The sequence below is a fragment of the Pygocentrus nattereri genome, chromosome 4, assembly GCF_015220715.1.
Source record: "Pygocentrus nattereri isolate fPygNat1 chromosome 4, fPygNat1.pri, whole genome shotgun sequence".
NCBI classification, from domain to species: Eukaryota; Metazoa; Chordata; class Actinopteri; order Characiformes; family Serrasalmidae; genus Pygocentrus; species Pygocentrus nattereri.
In genome coordinates, this window is record NC_051214.1 from 42976112 (window position 1) to 42998190 (window position 22079).

The 22079-nt window shown below is 41.6% G+C and overlaps 1 protein-coding gene across 1 annotated transcript; it reads left to right on the plus strand.

The window, feature by feature from the left end:
* The first annotated feature begins 574 nt into the window (after positions 1-574).
* LOC108424458 (acid sphingomyelinase-like phosphodiesterase 3a) lies at positions 575-14230 on the plus strand. The gene is made up of 8 exons (XM_017692503.2): positions 575-798; positions 2182-2395; positions 5558-5702; positions 7367-7463; positions 7685-7848; positions 8112-8292; positions 10277-10401; positions 11672-14230. Exons 1-8 carry the CDS (start codon positions 687-689, stop codon positions 12002-12004), a joined length of 1371 nt encoding a protein of 456 aa, XP_017547992.1. The 5' UTR covers positions 575-686; the 3' UTR covers positions 12005-14230.
* Positions 14231-22079: the final 7849 nt, after the last annotated feature.

Genomic DNA, 22079 nt, shown 5'->3' on the forward strand with positions numbered 1-22079 from the left:
TAAATAAAGAATAACTTCCACCGGACGCATTTCAAGCGACTGCGATACAGAATCTACTGTGTAAGGATGAAAAAGGAAACCGTCAATCAAACGCACCTGAAAAAGTGGCGTGTCGTTCGTGAACGAATCGGCTCATTGAGTCGGCTCTGAACGTTGGAAGCCGACTCGTTTGTGAAAGACACAGTTCACGCGCGTTGTATCAATAACACAAACATTAGTCGATGCGTCGCGCACCACGACAAAAGATTAACTTTAATTTATCTGTTCGATTATTTACTTTTCCCTTATATTCGTGTTTAAATGCCGACGACCCTTTTACTCCAGACTCGAGGCTGAAGTTGGCTGAATTCACCGTTCCTCCTTAAACGTGCAGGAGTTTCATTCGAGCTTCGTCTCAAGACTCACTTTTAATTGAGTATTATGTCCAGGTACCTTCACCTAACTATGGTTTCTGTGTTCTGGTCTATAAATGACCACACGGAACAGCTCAGCCTATATCTGCAGATTCTGTACGCAGGTCTATGAATGAAACCTGTCGGCGACTTCGACCCGCGCAGTGCAGGATCCAGTCTGCTCACATGACTGTGGGAATTGGGCAACAACACCGTCACGTGACCAGTACAAGCTTCCCGTTTGGGTTTTTACTCTTCACAGAAACTGAAGCTCTGAGCTGAGCTGAGCTAAACATGGAGCTGCTGCTGCTGCTGCTGCTCTGCCTGTCTGGACCACTTTTCTACCAGCTCGTCTGTTCAGCACCAATAAAAGAGTCCATTAGAGAGAGACACCTGCAGGAAGGAAGTAAGTGCACTGCTGGTCTCGCATTCTCACAGACTCCATTAACACTGCAGTAATGCTCTCATTCCCAGAACCTGGACATGAAGCTGAACAGCTGCTTCTGTGTTCCGTGGGTTTAAAACCTGTGCCTGACCCTGAACATGTTCAAGATTTGTTGTTTTGGTTTCACTTTAGTTCAACTTTCAGCCCGAATAAGCATGAAATATGTTGTTATATGTTGTCAGTACATTCCAAAATATAAGTAGAATATATATATATATATATATATATATATATATATATGTCCAGTACTTTGAGTGCTGGCATATAAACTCGATTATAGCTATTTTAGTTCAGTTAAGTCATGTCATAATTCATAATAAGTCATAATTTAATTACTTGTTCAATTGCCAAAAATAATAAATTACTTACTTGCTTATGTAATCAGTAGTGACAGTTTTCACTCAATTTTTTTTTAATAGGGGTCTGTCTTAAAGTGGATTTCCACTGATTGATCAGTCCTTGAGATGTAAGCAAAGTCTTTCAGAGAAGTTTAATGTAAGGTGGTTTATGTGGAGGAACTGACTGGCTCAGTTTTCTATACAGTGGTGTTGATAGGAGCCAGATGTATACAACACTAATATTACCATTTTGTTTACTCCTCAAAACTACCCGTGAATTCAGACATATTCTGAGTTTTTATATCACTGCCGTCTGAAGAAAACCTTGTTATTGTACTGCATTAATCTCCAAAATAGTAACTTTACAGGAGAAGGAAAAAACCTACTTCACTTTCAATGTAAGTCAGTGGAACCCGAATTTTTCCCATGTTATTTTGGGTCATTTCTTTTAGGCCATTCAGCATAAAATTTACAAACAATGTAAAGAGTAACAGATACTTTCAAATTATGTAAAAAACTGAAAAATGCCAAAAATGGTACAAGGTTTTCTTCCAACAGCAACGATATGTAATGTTGATGATGGTAAGACCGGGTGAATCTGTAAAAGCAGGTATACTTTGTGCACTGTTTCATACTGTAACACCCTGCGTGCATCTTTCCATCGTGAATGGCTTGAAGAAACTTTATCTCAAAACCATCATAAAACTGTATCTCAGGCAACAAATAATGTATTCATATCTTGTGTGGTCATTTTCTATGAGGGAGCTTTTAGAGACATTAAACTCTAAAGTCTGGTTCCTCTCACCGCCATTGTGAACAAGGATCACTCTGTTTTTCTTAAAACTTAAAAACCACTTTAAATGATTTTGTTTACATCCTAATGTCAAGTCATTTGAGTTTTTATAAGGTCTCATATCTTGTGACTGCATACCAAACTGTAGAAAGTCCTGTCATATGACAAGATGAAAACATCATACATGCTTTGGAATGTTGTTTCCGCTTACAGGCAAATTCTGGCATCTCTCGGACCTGCACTTCGACCCCACCTATCATGTCAATAAAGATCCCACCAAAGTGTGCTTCTCCTCAAAGGGCGTCCCCGTGACAGACCCAGGACTTTTTGGAGATTTCATGTGTGACTCTCCGTACCAGCTTATTAAGTCAGCTTTCAGTCATATGAAGCACGTGGACCAACAGCCTGACTTCATTATCTGGACTGGGTATGAGATTTTCACAGCCAAGATGCCGATTATAGAGATTTATTATAACACCCATTATTATAACAGCCATAACACCCGTGAGCAAAGCAGGGCAATTGTAAAAGCGACCTTTCAAAGGGGAATTTCATTTGGAACCCTCTGATACATACAAATCTGTTTGGTTTTCCTGTAAAGATTATACAAGATTTATGTATATGAACAAGATTTATAAATATTATCAATTTAAGAAACAGTTATGCTTTCTAAGCTGAGCACACCAATTCCATGTCTCTATAATATTGTAATGAGGCCCTTAGCACAGTTTTTGTCTTTATTTATTTCGGTTTTGTTTTCCTGGTGAAGTTTCAGTTTTGCTGTAATATCCAGTATAAATGTGCAACAGAGTATTCCAATTGGTTTATATAACATGGAGTTCCCTGCAGGTCATCAAATGATGATATTATTTATGAAATACCTTCATAATTATTCAACCCCAATTCCAGTGAAGTTGGGAAGTTGTGTAAAACATAAAAAAACAGAATGCAATGATTTGCAAATCCTTTTCAACCTATATTCAGTTGAATACACTACAAAGACAAGATATTTAATATTCAAACAGATGAACTTTATTGTCTTTCACAAATGTGCACTAATTTTGAATTTGATGCCTGCAACATGTTCCAAAGAAGTTGGGACAGGGGCAACAAATGACTGGGAAATGTGGGGAATGCTCAAAAAACACCTGTTTGGGACATTCCACAGGTGAACAGGTTAATTGGAAACAGGTAAGTGTCATGATTGGGTATAAAAGGAGCATCCCTGAAAGGCTCAGTCGTTCACAAGCAAGGATGGGGCGAGGTTCACCACTTTGTGAACAACTGCGTGAGCAAATAGTCCAACAGTTAAAGAACAATGTTTCTCAACATGCAATTGCAAGGAATTTAGGGATTTCATCATCTACAGTCCATAATATCATCAACAGATTCAGAGAATCTGAAGAAATCTCTGCAAGTAAGCGGCACGGCAGAAAACCAACAGTGAATGCCCGTGACCTTCTATCCCTCAGGCAGCACTGCATTAAAAACCGATATCATTCTGTAACGGATATTACCACGTGGGCTCAGGAACACTTCAGAAAACCACTGTCAGTGAACACAGTTCGTCGCTTCATCTACAAGTGCAAGTTAAAACTCTGCCATGCAAAGCGAAAGCCAAATATCAACAACACCCAGAAACGCTGCCGGCTTCTCTGGGTCCAAGCTCATCTGAGATGGACTGACGCAAAGTGGAAAAGTGTCCTGTGGTCTGACGAGTCCACATTTAAAATTGTTTCTGGAAATCATGGACGTCGTGTCCTCCGGGCCAAAGAGGAAAAGGACTTTCCGGATTGTTATCAGTGCAGAGTTCAAAAGCCAGCATCTCTGATGGTATGGGGGTGTGTTAGTGCCCATGGCATGGGTAACTTGCACATCTGTGAAGGCACCATCAATGCTTAAAGGTACATACAGGGTTTGGAGCAACATATGCTGCCATCCAAGGAACGTCTTTTTCAGGGATGTCCCTGCTTATTTCAGCAAGACAATGCCAAGCCATATTCTGCACGTGTTACAACAGCGTGCAGTCCAGACCTGTCTCCCATTGAAAATGTGTGGCGCATTATGAAGCGCAAAGTACAACAACGGAGACCCTGGACTGTTGAACAACTGAAGTTATACATCAAGCAAGAATGGGAAAGAATTCCATCTACAAAGCTTCAACAATTAGTGTCCTCAGTTCCCAAACGCTTATTGAGTGCTGTTAAAAGGAAAGGTGATGTAACACAGTGGTAAACATGCCCCTGTCCCAACTTCTTTGGAATGTGTGGCAGGCATCAAATTCAAAATGAGTGAATATTTCCAAAAAACAATAAAGTTTATAAGTTTGAATATAGGTTAAAAAGGATTTGCAAATCGTCGTATTCTGTTTTTATTCATGTTTTACCCAACGTCCCAACTTCACTGGAATTGGGGTTGTATGAGAGCTGTACAGTCCATGACTCCATTATCATGTGTGCTCTCTTCGTCGCTTTTAGAGCTGAATATTTTTCCAAAAAAATAGTGGCATAGTTTTTTTTTGACCAACATTGTGATGGGAATTTAAATACAGTTGTTTTTATGGATTAACCTATAGGCCTTAGTTTATTGATGCTGTGAAGACTAGCCTGCCCATTTTGCTGGTTTGAGGCTTATACACTGATTGTAGTTTGCCAGACTGCCAGTTCAACTCAGCATTGCTAGTTTAAATGTACAAACTTTCAGTGACCTCTCAATTTGAAACTTGTGCTCACTACAGTGATTTAGATATAAAAATGTTTCATTGTTCAGTCCTACTAGCAACTAGCAGCTGGGATGCTGGGTTGGACAGGCTTTAGGGAGGTAGTTGCTTGGATATCCAGCTAGTTGCTAAGTTGGACAAGATTTTGAGAACACTAGCAGAAATACTGTTCAGTCAAATAAGAGATTGTAGCATATTTGTTAGAGCTGCTGTATAACATTGAGTTCCAAGTGTAAAATACTGTGCTACCGAGCTAAACTATCATATTGTAGATAATCGAAACTAGCGAGTTGGCAAGTTGAGCGACAAAGTTGCCACCATGCTAATGTTACCTCATCTCAACAGTCACGTCTCATGTGCGTATAAAACAAGCATAATTTGACATTAAATGTGGGAATATTGAGTTGTGCGCTACAGTTTCTCATTAGGTTGAATGAGGTTTTTGCCGGAGTTCTGTAAACATGTCCAAGTTGGCAGCAGTTGCTATGAAAAGACTGTATTGTTGGGTGAAGCATGGTCGATTGTACGTGCAATAATTTGACTTTTAGAGGAATGCACTGAGAAAGACTTCACTTTTTTCACTACAAATGAACACACTACACATTTTTCAGATGCTGTAATGCTAAGCTGTATTTTTTCTGCGGTGCCAGTGGAGTTGTGGTATGTTGCCTTTAAGCTCTGGTTAATCGGATAAGCCCAAAACTGGCATTGATTTTGCTCAGTGGGCATAATTAAAGTATTTTACATGGGGAGTCCCGCTACTGTACTTCGATGCAGGATTAGCACTTTTAGTGTAATTACTGACTGAATGGCCCTCTGTATGCATGTCAGTTGTTAATAGTTGTGTAAAGTGTGTGCTCTTTTCTGCAGAGACAGTCCTCCTCATGTTCCAGTGAATGAGTTGTCCACAGAAGCTGTGATCAGTGTAATAAGCAACATGACTCACACCTTACGTCAGTTCTTCCCTGAGCTGCCGGTATATCCTGCACTGGGCAACCACGACTACTGGCCACAGGTCTTTCACCCTTTTTCTACTGTATCCTGTATTTACTCTGTATTTTCTACTTTTTCAGCCATAATCACCTGTTCCTGCAACATCTGATGATTTTTGGCTGTAGAACAATGACAGTATGTAAAAGAAAGGTCTCATTAATCCTGAAAGGTAATTGGCCAAAACCTAAAATGTGATCATCATTACATCTGCTTACCTCCTACAGCGGTGCTGCAGTAGTCTCTAGAGTGAGACTTACCAGTTTAAAGGCTTGAAAACCCTTTTCTTATGCTGTATGTTGAAGGTGGGAGAACTTTTTAAAACAAATTCCAAGCACTTTGGAAAGAGTACACGAGGATTGGCTCTTTATTTATTTGTTTATTTATTTATGTATTTATTTATTTTTAATTAATTAAACTTGCTGGCTTATACAGAATGTGCAATGGCTAACAATGCTGCTAGGAAGCCAGATATCACATTTATATTTACTATCTGCTATATCAGTGGATTTTTTTTATTGTGGTGGTGGGCGGAGGGGGTTCTCTATGGTTGTCTGATTTATGTGCAAAATGCATGCATGCTGGAAGTTGTAGTGAACACTGATGGACGAAAACATGAAGAGAATACAAAGTTGTCAATGCATTGCTGTGCTAAAGAATATCACATAACACAACAACATATTAAATTCTAGTTGTAGGTCAGAGTCCCCTTTTAAATAGAAAGGACTTGCCAGCAGGCCACAGCTGCTATTACACATGGCTTCACACTTTAAAAAGATGTTTCTGTAAGTGTTCTTACATGCTTCTATACAAAACCATGAACACTTACAGAACCATTTGAATGATTTAAATGTTCTTTGCATCGAGGAAAAGGTTCTTGACATTGATGGGGAATGTGCTGTAAATGGTTCTATATGGCACCTTTTTGAAAAGGATTCTTCCAGTGATTTTTTTTTTTCTTTTAAAACTACTAGGTTTAAAAATTAGACAGTTTCAGTAGCAGCACTACATTTAAAGGAGGCCAAGTAAACAAACCTGCATTTTATTTGCCAGATCACATATGCTCTTCTTGTCACTACATATTCCATTTGAGAAACCCTGAAATGTCTTTGTTTTTGTTCCAAAAAATATGATTTCACCATTTAATGTTATACGCCACACAACCATTAGGAATCCTCCTATGGCAATACAAAGATCCTAACTACTTGAGTAGCCACTGATAGAGCGGCTAATAAATAAAGCAGTGTTCACCTTCCTAGCAGAAGTGCTCCCTCTTCCTTCTCTCTGCATTAGCCAGTTGATGGAAGAACACATTTCTAATAGCTTGCCCTCAAATATCGACCCCCATGTAGTTTTTGTACATCATCAGAAGGGAGCCTGATCACTCATGGCGCCACTGTGGGAGGTGGTTAGGCTATAACTATCTTTCTAACAGATAGCAATATTTTTTTTCAAATAAGTTTCCATTTAAGAGGATTGTCTGAAATGACCATTCTCAAACTGCTCAACAGACCCTACAGTAATAAATGCATAACCATCAATATCACAGTCACTGTAGTTGTCACTCTGAATTGCTGGTTGTATTTGCGTCTGCTATAAAGTCTTCTGTGTAAGTTTTCTTTCCAGAATTTCCAGAATTGTGTAGTAAATTGTCTATATTGTACTTTTTCTCTTTTATTTCTCTTGCAGGATCAGCTTCCAGTGAAGACAAGTACAATTTATCAGGCTGTAGCCAAACTTTGGACTCCATGGCTAAGCCCAGAAGCCCTCGCTACACTGCAAGAAGGTACCCACTGAAGGCTATTTTCAGTGTTGTTCCACCTCTTTGCTCTGCATGCAGTTAGAATGAACAGGCTATTGCATTCTTTTGTTCATTACATTTGTTTTCATGGTGTGTTTGTTAGTGTGTAATAATAAGGCTAAATAGTTGTATTAAATAAGGCTGCGCTGCTTTTGAATTGGTATACATTTTTGCTGATTGTCTTTATCTGTCACTTTTTTATAAAGGAGGCTTTTACTCTCAGCTGATAAAGCCTGGTCTCCGGCTGGTGAGCCTGAACACAAACCTTTATTACACACCCAACAAGGTGACCGAGAACATGACTGACCCAGCCGGTCAGTTCAAGTGGCTGCAGGATACACTGGAGCTGTCCAAACAGGGCATGGAGAAAGTAAGTGAAGAGGGCTGCTGAACTGATGGAGAGGTCCTGCAAGCTTGTTTGTAATTTCAGGATATCTAATTTTGTTTTAAATAAGGTTTTGGCATATATGGAGGTCTATTAAAGCGATAAATTATCCGAGGATTTGAGAACTGGAACAGTTCCTTTTCTAAGCAGCTTCTGACACACTCACCTTCTGTAGCGTTTTTAGGTATGTAATAACATTGAACCATCAATATGCATGGTCGTTGATCCTCTCCTTGTTGTTCTCCGAGGTTTATGTGATTGCTCATGTCCCAATTGGTTACCTGCCCTATGCCAAAAACACCACGGCCATGTGGGAGCACCACAACGAAAAACTAGTGGACATATTCCGTAGCTACAGTGACATCATTCAGGGCCATTTCTATGGGCACACCCACAGAGACAGCATAATGGTTCTGCTGGATCGCCAAGGTACATTTGCAGACATTTCCAAACATTTCCAAATAAATAGACTGTTCAGTTAAATGTCTTAGAATAACCTCTGTGAGAATAGCATAGAGTGATTACACACAAGCACACATTTTCTAAGCCGCTTATCTTCCTGGGTCATATACAGTTTTTTATTTATAGTCTATGACATTATTTTTAAATGTAGCATTGTTGTAGAAAAAAAACATACTTTTTTTCCATATTGTCCACCTCGTGGTAAGTGTTATTTTAAAATTGTTTTCTTGGTTGCAGACGTGGTTAAATTTACAGTGACACATAAGCAACTACCATCTGCCTTTCTGAAAACATGACCTCTTCACCTGCTGTGTGTCTCCCTGCTTTGTGTATTTGGTAAAAAATAAAGTTTATGCATTTTTACCTTTACCATAAATGTGGCTTCCATTACCTGTTAGCTGCATGAGCCTCACAGCTCCAGTGCAAAACTAATAACAAATTGGTCCAGATGACATACCTGTGGAGGTATGGAGATGTTTAGGAGAGAAGGCAGTGGACTTTTTAACCAGGTTGTTTAACAAAATCCTGGAGACTGAGAGGATGCCTGATGAGTGGAGAAGCAGTGTATTGGTCCCCATTTTTAAGAACAAGGGTGATGTGCAGAGCTGCAGTAACTACAGAGGTATAAAGTTGATGAGCCACACCATGAAGGTATGGGAAAGAGTTGTTGGAGCAAGGCTAAGGCGAGAGGTCCAGATCAGTGAGCAGCAGAATGCCCAGAAAGAGTACCACAGATGCAATTTTTGCATTGAGAGTGTTGGTAGAGAAGTACAGAGAAGGTCAGAAGGAGCTACATTGTGTCTTTGTGGATCTAGAGAAGGCATATGATAGGGTGCCAAGAGAGGAACTGTGGTACTGTATGAGGAAGTCAGGTGTAGCTGAAAAGTATGTTAGGGTGGTGCAGGACATGTATGAGGATAGTGAGACAGTGGTGAGGTGTGCAGTTGGAGTGACAAATGGTTTCAAGGTGAAGGTAGGGTTACATCAGGGATCAGCTTTGAGCCCCTTCTTGTTTGCAATGGTGATGGACAGGTTGACAGATAAGGTCAGGCAGGAGGCTCCATGGGCCATGATGTTTGCAGATGACATTGTAATCTGTGGTGAGAGAGCAGGTGGAAGAGAATCTGGAGAGGTGGAGGTTTGCACTCGAGAGGAGAGGAATGAAGGTCCGTAGAGACAAGACGGAATACATGTGTGTGAATGAGAGGGAGGCAGGTGGAAAGGTGAAGATGCAAGGAGTAGAGGTCGTGAAGGTAGATGACTTCAAATATCTTGGGTCAACCATCCAGAGCAATGGACAGTGTAGAAAAGAGGTGAAGAAGAGGGTGCAGGCAGCATGGAGTGGGTGGAGACGGATGTCAGGGCTGATGTGTGACAGAAGGATAGCAGCAAGAGTGAAAGGGAAGGTTTACAAGACAGTAGTGCGTCCTGCTATGATGTTTGGTTTGGAGACTGTGGCTCTGTCTAAAAGACAGGAGGCTGAGCTGGAGGTGGCGGAGATGAAGATGCTGAGATTTTCGTTGGGAGTGACAAGGATGGACAAGATTAGAAATGAGCAGATAAGAGGGACAGTGAAGGAGGAGCAGTTTGGAGATAAAGCCAGAGAGGCCAGGTTGAGATGGTTTGGACATGTGATGAGGAGGAATAGTGGATATATTGGGCAAAGAATGTTGGAGATGGAGCTGCCGGGTAGAAGGAGAAGAGGTAGACCTCAGAGAAGGTTTATGGATGTAGTGAAGGTGGACCTGGAGATGGTTGGTGTGAAAGTAGAAGAGGCAATGGATAGGGCAAGATGGAGGCAGATGATCCGCTGTGGCGACCCCTAAAGGGAGCACCCAAAAGAATAAGAAGAAGTTCTGACAGCTACAACGTCTTGTTCTCTTCTAGTTAAATGTGCACTCTTGTACTTAATGTTTCTGAGTGTGGATCATATGTCTTCATTCTTTTAAAGGAATGCCTGTTAACTCCATCTTTGTCGCTCCGGCTGTGACACCAATCAAAAGTCCTCTGGAGCAGTATTCAAATAACCCTGCTGTCCGCATGTACCTGTACAACCCTCAAGACTATAGCTTACAGGTAAGTGCTAGTCATCGGCATGCACATCGATGTTCCACCAGAGGAAAGAGCTTATTTGAATTTTTATTTGAATACAAAAATTTGTGTTAAAATTTGCACTCACTCCTTTAAAAAGCACCATGTGAGATCCTTTCTGAAAGCAACAAGTTTTTGAAGGCCTAACAGAAGTGAAATGTAATTAGATTGGTTTACAGAATCACAGGTATTTACATAAAACCTAAAAATGAGAGTACATTTACTCAAGCATATTTGCAAAGAAAATTTCTCTTCAGTTCCACTTCAGCCATTTACACTGAGTTCCTGATTCCTTTTTTGGGTTTAATTTTATTCTGTTTTGTGGGTTCAGCAGTTGGACTGCTTTGAAGTCTCTCACACTCCTCATTTTTAAGCCTTAGCATTTTGTGTTACACCAAATGTATGAGTTCATAAGGACAGATTTAGCTAGAGTTTCTCTAAATTGTATAAAGACAAACAATTCATTCTCTAAGTTGTAGTGTGAATGCTAATAATCCTAGTATTATAGCGCCCAGGCAGCTAATGTTACATTGGCAACAGTGATAATTCTAAAAAAAAAATCACTCCAGACATCAAATTATCTGCCTGGTTTACATTCTGGTGCACTTTTTGGTCTTGTACTAGTGCTTGATGATTGAGTGTTTCACTGAAACTGTTAAAAATGGCTAAATCAGACCCATGATGTGTTTCAGTAAATGCATTTCTGCATTATTTGTTATCCTTATGTTGGTAGCAAAGGTTGTGTTTGAGGGCGATGTTTAATAGAGTGTAGCGCCTCCTGCTGCTTGTCTCAGATTATGCTTGTGTATTTGTATTTCAGCAATGGACATCAGTCAGTCAGTCAGTGACTAAGACACCTCAACTCTCATATGCTGACCTGTTCGCTGGGCCAAAAAAATTTGCATGTTTTTAATTTGACTCCACCATTTTATTTGTTATTCAGTCATTATTTAACTGAGTTAATAGTGATTTTACTTGAGGATGGGTTTAGGCTACTCTAACCAAACAAAAAACAAACATGCAAATAAAGAAGTTAATTGTAGAAACACTATGCGTTCTGCCAAGAAAGATTCCTTCAGTTTCAGGGTGTGAACGAACATGCTGATTGGCTCCCTTCAGCTGTGGCCTGTTGTAGAATGATTAATGGAAGTGTCAGTTTTAATTACATGCTCCGTTTTAACCAGAGCTCTTCCACAGAAAAGGGCTCCTCTTGTCTTTCACTCTTTTGCACAACAGTTCCTCTTCTCCTCTACAGGATCTCTGGCAGTACTACTTGAATCTCACTGAAGCAAACAAGAAAGAAATGCCCATCTGGAGTCTTGAATACATCATGACTGAAGCCTTTGGTATCAAAGACATTCAGCCACAAAGCCTGCATGAACTTGCCCTGACATTCGAGGTGCCACAAAGCAAAGCCTTTCAGAAGTATTTCACTTACTTCATGGTAAGTTACAATGAAACTATCACCTGTGAAGATGACTGCAAGATGGTGCAGGTCTGTTCTGTGCACTTTTTGGATCGTGAGTCGTATTCCTGGTGTATCAAAAAAGGAAGCACAGGTGGATACCACTTTAGAGCCAAAAACTGAAAAGCACACTCTATTTCATTTTTGTATGTATATATATTGGATTTTGTACCTGATCACAAAGGCAATGAAGTTTAGCTTTTTCTTAAAGGGAGTCAATCAGCTAGGAAAACAACTTTTTGATTGTGTTAAATTATTAAAACACTGCATATTTTGTTTCTAGTCCCAGCAATTTACATTTACATATATGCATTTGACAAACACTAATCTAGTGGGACGTTTATGCTACAGATGTACTCTGTAAAAAAAAAACAAAATGGGCCAAGCCAACAAGGCAGAACAGTAACCTTTTAATAATCCTAACATTAAATAAATAGGCAATAAATTCTCTAGAATCAAAGAATTAAATGCAATTTAAAAGCAACTTAAAATAAAATAGGCTCACTTTGATTTCTTCAAATGTTAAAGTCTTATGGATAAACTTGCATACAGGCTTTTAGAGATAGAAGAAGCAATATTGTTCCACAGCATTGATGGCTTCCATTGCCAAGCTAGTTTGTGTTTAATCTGAGACCAAATATTCTCTATAGGCTTTAAATCTGGACTCTGACCAGGCCAAAACTAACATTATAAGCCATTGTATTTTGGGTTTGGCCTGTTTTTTATTTTGAACAGGAGTGTAGGGCAATATAGTGTAATTATTGGTGTAGTGTGGTCTTATCCATATAGGGAATCGCATCCAAATGAGTCTGCTGCATAGAGGGCAACTGTGTTACTCTCAGTGCCATACCAAAAAACTAAATGCCCAACTGATTACTCAAATCAATTTACCAGAGTATGTCGTTGCTTAGAGCACACACCCCTGATTTTCTGTAGCTACAAGACTTTTTTGATACAGCCTTTGGTAGCATTACGTTTATCTGTTTTTTTTTTCTTGTGATTGATTATGATGATTTATCAGATGATCAGGGGTCTGTCTCATTAAGCACAGTGTTCTTAAAGCTTCAGCTTCTACACCCTCAGTTAACAAGCTGTACAGCAGCCTTTATTAACAGCTCTATTAATTCAGGTTTAGACACTCAGGCTGTGATTAATCATATGCACATGAAAATGTAATGTTTTTGACAGACAGACAGTTGCTTTAAAAAGGAGAACAGTCGAGCAGCTTATTTTTCAGAAACGTACAATGTGAACAAAGAAATGGCATAGAGATACATGCAGGGAGCTGTAAGGTGAAATATTCCTAAACAAAACTCAGTTTTTTAGATTTACCATTATTTTACCATGATCAATATTACATATGTAAACTAAGAAAGCACATGTAGCATCACTGGTGGTTTGGAAAGTAAATAAAATGGTCATATTTGTGTTGTAGACATGGTCACCCCTGTCTCCTATCACCAACATTGAATTGCCAGGTTTCTATACAATGAAGCATTTAAAAACATTCCTCTCTGAATGACTTTGTTTGTCTTAACCACTGGATTATGCAGAACTATTGAAAAACAGGTGGAATTATTTTTGTCTATGTACTATAATTTCTTTCCCCTGACAATAAGGTCCAAGAGCTCATTACAGTCCATAATACCTGAAGGGTCCCTTTGAGCAGTTATGACAAGAAGAACTTTACTAGCTGCCCAACGAAAAAAATAACATGATAATTTGTCAGCCGATCACAATCCTGACACTCTCCTCATCTTTCCTAAACACACTTAATTTTCTCCCACAGTCACTGCTTAGCAACCGCTCAGCTATGCGACCGTACCTTGCTTTTAGCTTTCAGGCTTGTAGCAGTGAGTTAGTGTATCTAGTGTGCAGATATTCAGAAGATGTGCTGGTTATTGTTATTGCTTTATGTAAATTGGGGGAAAAAACATAAGGGCTTACAGTGGTGCTATCATTGTGGTGCTGCACAACCCTCGTATAACCTGCTTTTACCTGCATGGTGATGTGGTCTGTGATCCACTGTTGTGAGTCAGAAAGTCAGAGGTTAAATCAAACCAAGTTTAAAGTGAGCTGGCTAAGTATATTAAGAGGCAGGCCCCAGATCAGTTTATATGAAAGGAATACATTGTAATGGTTGTACAATTTACAGTTTTATGTCTTTTTAAGCTGTTTTTTTGTGACTACCACTGTTTAATCAAATCTACTTGCTGCTGAATTATTGTTTACTGTAATTTAGGCATGAAATCATTTGAAAATGCCATTTTGATTCATCAAGGCCAGATGTCTCTCCACTATTGTGGACGGTGCCTTCTTTGCACAATAAATAAAATTGTTGACAACTGATGTATTGTGTTTTTCTTCCTAGTTAAAGAAATTCCTCCAAGCTTTTTAATTAAATATCTCTAACATTTTGCTCAGCATTTCTATAGTTAATTCTCTGCCATTTGTATTTCGTCCAGTTTTAACAGTTTTATCTCTTTCTGCCCTCCTAATGTGACACCTGACTATGATGATGATGTTTCAGGAGCTTCTGAATGGAGGAATCAGGTAGATCTCACTGGAGCTGCCCTCTGAAGGAGAGTCAGGCTGAAGCGATCAGTTACTGAATATATTATTACTGCACAGATTGAGTTAAACGCATTATTTAATGTTTATTACAAAATCAGTGTTTCTATCTAGTCAAAGTTACTGATGAATGTCATTTTTGTTAATGGTGCCAATACATTTTCCTAGATTGGCCCTTCAAGCTGGCCATATTTCAAGACTAAAGCCCAGCTGCTAGAGCACAGCATGCTACTTTGATTGAATTCACGGCTGTAGTCCTCTCATACAGCTTTTAAATGGCAAGTTCCATCTATGGCTCACTCACTAATGTTCTGTCCAGCTGCTGCCTTGCCACAGAAACACATCAAGTCTGATTTACAAGTGCAACACACCACTGATTCTGCTGGATAGTGCTCACAGCAGAACTACAGATAAGTGTAAAGGCAAAGTGGAAAGCTTCAGTTCTCGTCAAAATACTCGTCATATTTTGTCCACTCATATAGCAATGACAAAATGTTGAATGGAAACCATCTCTCTTTAGGTTCCTTTTTGAGCAAATAAGACAAAGACAATTAAACACATTTAAGTATACAAAGTAAGGCAGTCACAGTTAATCATTTAAATCATTCAAAACTTTTAACCTATAGTGTATGTTTGGTCCTTTGAGCTTTCAGAGCTTTCAGGCTGCTGATGCAATCTTATACCATCTGCTGTGATACTTTATATACAGAATAAAGCAGTGGAATGTTTTGGCTGGGAATTAGTCTCAGAATATATGTCTTGCCATCTGCTTTTTGACCCCAAGCGCCTCGATGGACGTGATGTTTGTATTTCTCACATGTAATCATTATATATTACTCAACGGTCAATTAGCTACTTAATGCAGGTGCATATGCTCAGCCTGGCTGCCCATCTTGTGTCTGTTTCTGTCTAAGGGCCCTTATTCTACATTTGCCTTGTGTCTCATTTTACTCTGCCAAGGACCATTTTAATGTTTTTGAAGTAAGAAAAATCTTGTTTTTAATTTACATGAACATTTTGCAACCTATATTTTACCTTTAAACTGAGTGTTTAAGATGCTGCTTGATATATGTAAATGACCGCCATCCTGTTTGTCTTGTATTGTGCCTCATCCAGTGTCTGGGCTGAATTGTACAAAACAAACTCCTACAGGTGCATTTCAGCTTAAAGCTGTTTGTCAGAATTCTGTAGTGCAGTATTGTATCCCTCAGCCTCGTTGGTTTGATACCCAGCATGCATTAAATACATCATACAAACCTTGGGAATCCATGTGGTGTCATCCAGTACTGACTGCTAGCCCAGCCGCTGAGCTATAGGTTCAGGTACAAGGGTCAGCAACAGAAATGTTTTGTCCTTTCAGCAAAAATCAAACCATTTTACCATCTTGGCTGTAATTATGTCTCAGTGTGTGCTAATGTACTACTATAAGCTAAAAAATATAATCTAAATGAAAACATAGACGGCCTTGTGGGCCCACCACCCGCAAGGTCCAGCATGGGGGAGCGATGCAGTGCTGTATTGGCTGTGGGAGATTGCGGGGAGGCCCTTGGTGGCCTAGGCCCCTGCAGCAGAAACTAGCTCTTGGTACATGGAATGTAACCTCACTGGGGGGGAAGGAGCCAGAACTTGTGCAGGAGGTTGAGAGGTACCAACTAGATATAGTTGGGCTCACCTCCACCCACAGTGTCGGCTCTGGAACCAAACTCCTGGATAGGGGTTAGTCTCTCTCCTACTCAGGGGTTGCACAGGGTGAGAGGTGCTGGGCGGGTGTGGGGATACTCATGAGTCCCCAGCTGGTGACCATGCAGTTGGAGTTTGTCCCGGTGGACGAGAGGGTCGCCTCAATGCAAATTAAAATCGCAGAGAGGAAAACTTTGACTGTTGTCTGTGCTTATGCACCAAACAACAGGTCAGAGTACTCGGCCTTCTTGGAGCGAGTGGGTGGGGTTCTGGAAAGGGTCCCACCTACAGACTCCATATTCTTACTAGGAGACTTCAATGCTCACGTTGGCAATGACTGTTAGACCTGGAGAGGCGTGATTGGGAAGAACGGCCTGCCCGATCTAAACCCGAGTGGTGAATTGTTATTGGATTTCTGTGCCAGGCATGGATTGTCCATAACGAACACCAAGTTCGAACACAAGGATATTCATAAGTGTACATGGTACCAGAGCTCCTTGGGTCAAAGGTCAATGATCGACTTTGTTGTCGTTTCATCTGACTTGGGACCATATGTTCTGGACACTAGGGTGAAGAGAGGTGCTGAGCTGTCAACTGATCACCATCTGGTGGTGAGTTGGATCAGATTGCAGGGAAGACTGATGGTCAGATCCGGTAGGCCCAAGCAAATAGTGAGGGTGTGCTGGGAACGACTGTTGGAGGCCCCTGTTCGGAATGATTTCAACTCCCACCTCCGGGAGAGTTTTTCTCATGTCCCGGAGAAGGGAGAGGGACATGGAGTCTGAATGGACCCTGTTTAAAACCTCCATTGTGGAAGCTGCCAGGCGTAGCTGTGGCCAAAAACTTGTGGGTGAGTGTCGGGGCGGTAACCCAAGAACCTCCTGGGGGACACGGGTGGTGAGGGAGGCCGTCAAGCTGAAGAAAGAGGCCTTTTGGGACTGGTTGGCCCGAAGGACTCCCGATTCAGCAAATGGGTACCGACAGGCTAAAAAGGTGGCAGCTGCAACTGTGGCAGAAGCAAAATCCAGGGCAGGGGAGGAGTTTGGGGAGTCCATGGAAAAAGACTTTCATTCGGCCTCAAAGAGGTTCTGGACAACTCTCCGGCAACTCAGGAGTGGTCGGGTTGGCTGCGCCCAAGCTGTATTCGGCAAGGGTGGAGAAACTTTGACCTCGAATAAGGATATTGTCGGTCAGTGGAAGGAGCACTTTGAGGAACTTCTTAATCCAGGAGACGTGTCTCCCTCACGGGAGTCAGGGCCAGAGGCTCCTGGGGTGTCAAGTTCCATTTCCCTGGTGGAGGTCACTGAGGTAGTTGGGAAGCTCCTTAGTGACAAGGGGTGGATGAGATTCGTCCAGAAATGCTTAAGGGTCTGGATATTGTGGGGCTGTCATGGCTAACACGCCTCTGCAATATTGCATGGACCTCGGGAACAGTACCCTTGGACTGACAGCCTGGGGTGGTGATCCCTATTTTTAAAAAGGGGGACCGGAGGGTGTTGCCAACTTTCGGGGTATCACACTGCTCAGCCTCCCTGGGAAAGTCTATGCAAGTGTCCTGCAAAGGAGACTCCGACCGATAGTTGAACCTCAGATTGAGGAGGAACAATGTGTATTTCGTCCTGGCCGTGGAACAATGGACCAGCTTTTCACCCTCTCACAAATTGTTGAGGGGGCATGGGAGTTTGCCAACCCAGTCTACATTTGTTTTGTGGACTTGGAGAAGGCTTATGGCTGTGTTCCTCAAGATATCTTGTGGGAGGCCCTCCAGGAGTATAGGGTGCTGGGGCTACTACTCCGGGCCATCCAATCTCTGTACTCTCGGAGTGAGAGCTGTGTCCATATACTCAGCATTAAATCAGACTCTTTCAGTGTTAGCGTTGGACTCCGCCAGGGTTGTGCCCTGTCTCCACTCTTGTTCGTGATATTCATGGACATAGTGTCAGGGCGTAGCCAGGGTCAAGAGGGCATTATGTGTGGAGGCTGGAGGGTGGCGTCTCTGCTATTTGCAGATGATGTTGTACTTTTGGCGGAATCACATGAATGCCTCCAGCGCTTGCTGGAGCGGTTTGCAGCTGAGTGTGAAGCGGTTGGTATGCGGATCAGCACCTCCAAGTCTGAGTCCATGGTCTTGGCCCGGAAAAGGATGGCATGCCCACTCCAGGTAAGGGGAAGGACCTGCCCCATGTGGAGGAGTTTAAGTATCTTGTTCAGGAGTGACGGGAAGAGGGATCGTGAGATCGGCGGCAGGCTGGGACAGGCGGCAGCAGTAATGCGGTCACTGTACCAGACTGTAGTGGTGAAGAGGGAGTTGAGCCAAAAGGCGAAGCTCTCTGTTTACCAGTCGATCTACATCCCGACCCTCACCTATGGTCATGAGCTGTGGGTAATGACCGAAAGAACGAGATCACGAATACAAGCGGCGGAAATGAGCTTCGTAGGGTGGCGGGCTACACGCTATGTGATAGAGTTAGGAGCTTGGTCATCTGGGAGGAGCTCAGAGTAGAGCCGCTGCTCCTCCACATTGAGAGGAGCCAGCTGAGGTGGTTCGGGCATCTGATCCGGATGCCCCCTGGACGCCTCCCAGTGGGGGTGTTCCAGGCACGGCCTACCAGGACAAGACCTCGGGGTCGTCCTAGGAGCCGCTGGAGGGATTATATCTCCAAATTGGCCTGGGAGCGGCTTGGGGTCCCCGGGAATGAGCTGGAGGAAGTTGCGGGGGACAAGGTCATCTGGGATTCTCTGCTCTCCCAACTGCTACCGCGACCCTATCTGGACTAGCGGTCAACGACGATGATGATGATGATGAAAACATAGACCTATAGACCTACAGCTCTTAAGCTTTAGCTCGGCTATAGCTGCTTTTCTCGCATCTCCAGCAGGAAACTTTTCCAGAAGTAAAATAGTTTCTTGTAAAATGTCTCCTCCGTTAGACTTTTACGAGTTAGCTTCTCGTTCACCAGCTTCTTGTTAGAAAATTTGAATGAGAATCTGATTTCAGCTTCATGACTTTTTAGTGTTTGAGTTTCTTGTTGCAAATGAAACGTATTGGAGAACCAGCAAATAAATCCATTCATCTCTAAATTATCAATGTTTGTCTTAAATCTCTTTCTTTACCTTTTTTGTTAGCTACTAGCTAGGAGAGGTTGTTGTTGCGATGGTGACCATCAGTCTACATGCCAATCTTCAGGGTAAAAGGGTGAATTAGCAGATATAGACTACATTAAATCCAGTGTTTAAGGCCATTTATTGTTAAAACTGTTAGAACGATCAGCAGAGCTTCATTTTACTGCAAAGGAGGATTATTTTAATTTTACCTACAAATCGAACTCTGCTGCAACAGAGCAGTTATAGTGCTGCAGCTGGGCTATTAAAACAACCAAGCTAGCACTAGTGTAACTTTATCCATCACTGCTGTCCTTTTTATTGCTGTGTTATAACTGCTATTTAATTTTTTGGCCTAAGTGATAACCATTAGTGAACCAATTTTAAACCATTCCTAAACCCTTCATAATGGCAGTTAACCATGATTAATTCAAAATTGATGTTTCCATCAATAGACTATGAATATAGGACTAAGTGGTAGAGTTTGAGCGTGCCTTCCTCCCAATGAACGCTGGGATAGGCTCCAGTAACCCCCTGTGAGCCTGAGGGAGAAGCGGCTTAGAAAATGTGTGTGTGTGTATGGTAGAGTTTGAAAGGTTAGAGTTTACATAGTGTGGAAACTTTAACTGTAACCGTGAGGGTCAGTGCTGTAGGCTGGCATGCGTCACCAGATTTCAAGGCTTCATTATAGCCAGACAAACTGTAATCAAGGCTTGTTTACTCCTCATCCCAGCACTCTGATGAGCCCCCTCCCACCACACGATTTAAACTCTGGATTACTGTCAGGATTGTGTAACCACAACGACCCCTCGGCCACTGGAATGTGTAAAATATGGCTGGTAATTTCACAAGTAACAGCAGGGGATGAGGGAACGAACGCTCCAAGATTACACATCATCAATCGGCGTCCACAAAGACGGAGCTTGTTCGATAGCGTAATGGTGCAGTATAACATCACTCAGAAAAGCCCCACACCTCAGGCCTACAGCATATCCATTTGAAAGCGCAGTGCTTATTTCAGTTTTCCAAGCCTTTGTGAGGTTGCTCTGGGTAAATTAATTATCCTGGAGAAGCTTTTCGGAATTATATTATGTTTGATTTCTTTGATCATCATTTTGCAATGACTGTGTAATAAAATGCAGATGTGAAAGCTGAAGTTGACCTGTCTTGACTCTCTTTTGCAACAAGCTGCTGATGCAATCTTTCTGACAGCAGTCTGGAATGACACCAGTGGTGATGTTCCTGTATGCTTTAGTGTTACTTTGTTTTTTAGTGCTGCATCACACAATCATGAAATGGATTAAAGACCCCTAAGAAAATGAATAGTGTGTAATAATATGTTAACAGTATATTCCAGGATCTAAATATATTGAAATCAGCTGGGATCTCCCTTTTTTTCTGGGAACCTGAAGGGTATATCGTCACTGTCCAAAGAAAATCAATTATCTCCAAAATAGTAACTTTAGTAACTTTAAAGGAGAGAGCAAAAACATTCTTTACTTTTAATATAAGTCACTGTACAGATATTTTGTTCCAACTAATTTTAGAGCATTTCTATTGGTCCATTCATCATGAAATTTACACACAATGTAAAGGACAATGCTTACATGCAGAAAACTAAGAATCAACAAAAATGAAGATACATGTTTTACTTTGGACAGCAACGACATGTTTGGTATTTTTATTCTCAGTGGATTTCAGATTTGTTCAATAGAACCATGATGGTTATTGTATTTATTTGTAATAATTATCTTATTTTATTATGAGAAGAAACAAAAGGATTAAAATCTTGAAATGCCCAACCAATTGAGCTTTTTTTCCTGTAGTATGCAGCCAAGCAAACTCGCCCATTGATCAGGACTTCAGGAGCTGAAAAGGATTCAAGGATTCAAGGAGATTTTATTGTCATTCGCATCACATGGTACATGAGGTGGAACGAAATTAAGATCTCATGGTCCAGTTTACACCCAAGAGCTGTTATTAAAATAGATAAATAAATAGAAAGTACACAAGAGAGGGAGAGTAGGAGAGTAGGCAGTTAGCAGCAATATGAAGTCCAGAGTGCAAGTTTGCTATAGCAGCATGATATTGACTTAGAGCAGTGGATAAAGTGTCTAGATAAAGTGTCTCAGTGCGGTTTAAAGTGACAGTGCCTGTAACAGTACTTGTTCTTGTAAGTGTCAGTGCAGTGTGTTCAGTTGGAATTTAGGAGCCTTACAGCTTCTGGTATGAAGCTGTTTCTGAGTCTGGTTGTTTTGCACTTGATGCTCCGCAGCCTCCTGCCTGAGGGGAGCGGGACAAAAAGTGCATGTGCTGGGTGGGTGGGATCCTTCCTGATGCAGGTAGCCCTTTTCCTGCATCTGGAGGTGTAAATGTCTGTGGTGCTGGGGAGGCTGACTCCAGCAATCCTCTGTGCAGCCTTCACCACCCTCTGCAGTGCTTTCCTATCTGCAGCAGAGCAGCTTCCATGCCACACGTTGATGCTGGAGCACATGACGCTCTCCACCACACATCTGTAGAAGGAGGTGAGGACTGCCCTCCCGAGTCCAGCTCGTCTCAGCCTCCTGAGGAAGTAGAGCCGCTGATGTGCCTTCCTGACCAGAGTGGAAGTGTTGTTGCTCCAGGTGAGGTTGCTGCTCAGGTGCACACCCAAGTACCTGTAGCTGTCGACCACTTCCACCTCAGAACCTCCAATGTGCAGAGGGAGGTGGTCATGATGGCCCCTTCTGAAGTCCACAATCATCTCCTTCGTCTTCTTTACGTTGATGCAGAGGTTGTTTTCTCTGCACCAACCCTCCAGGTGTTCCACCTCCTGCCTGTAGTTGGACTCATCTCTGTTTGTGAT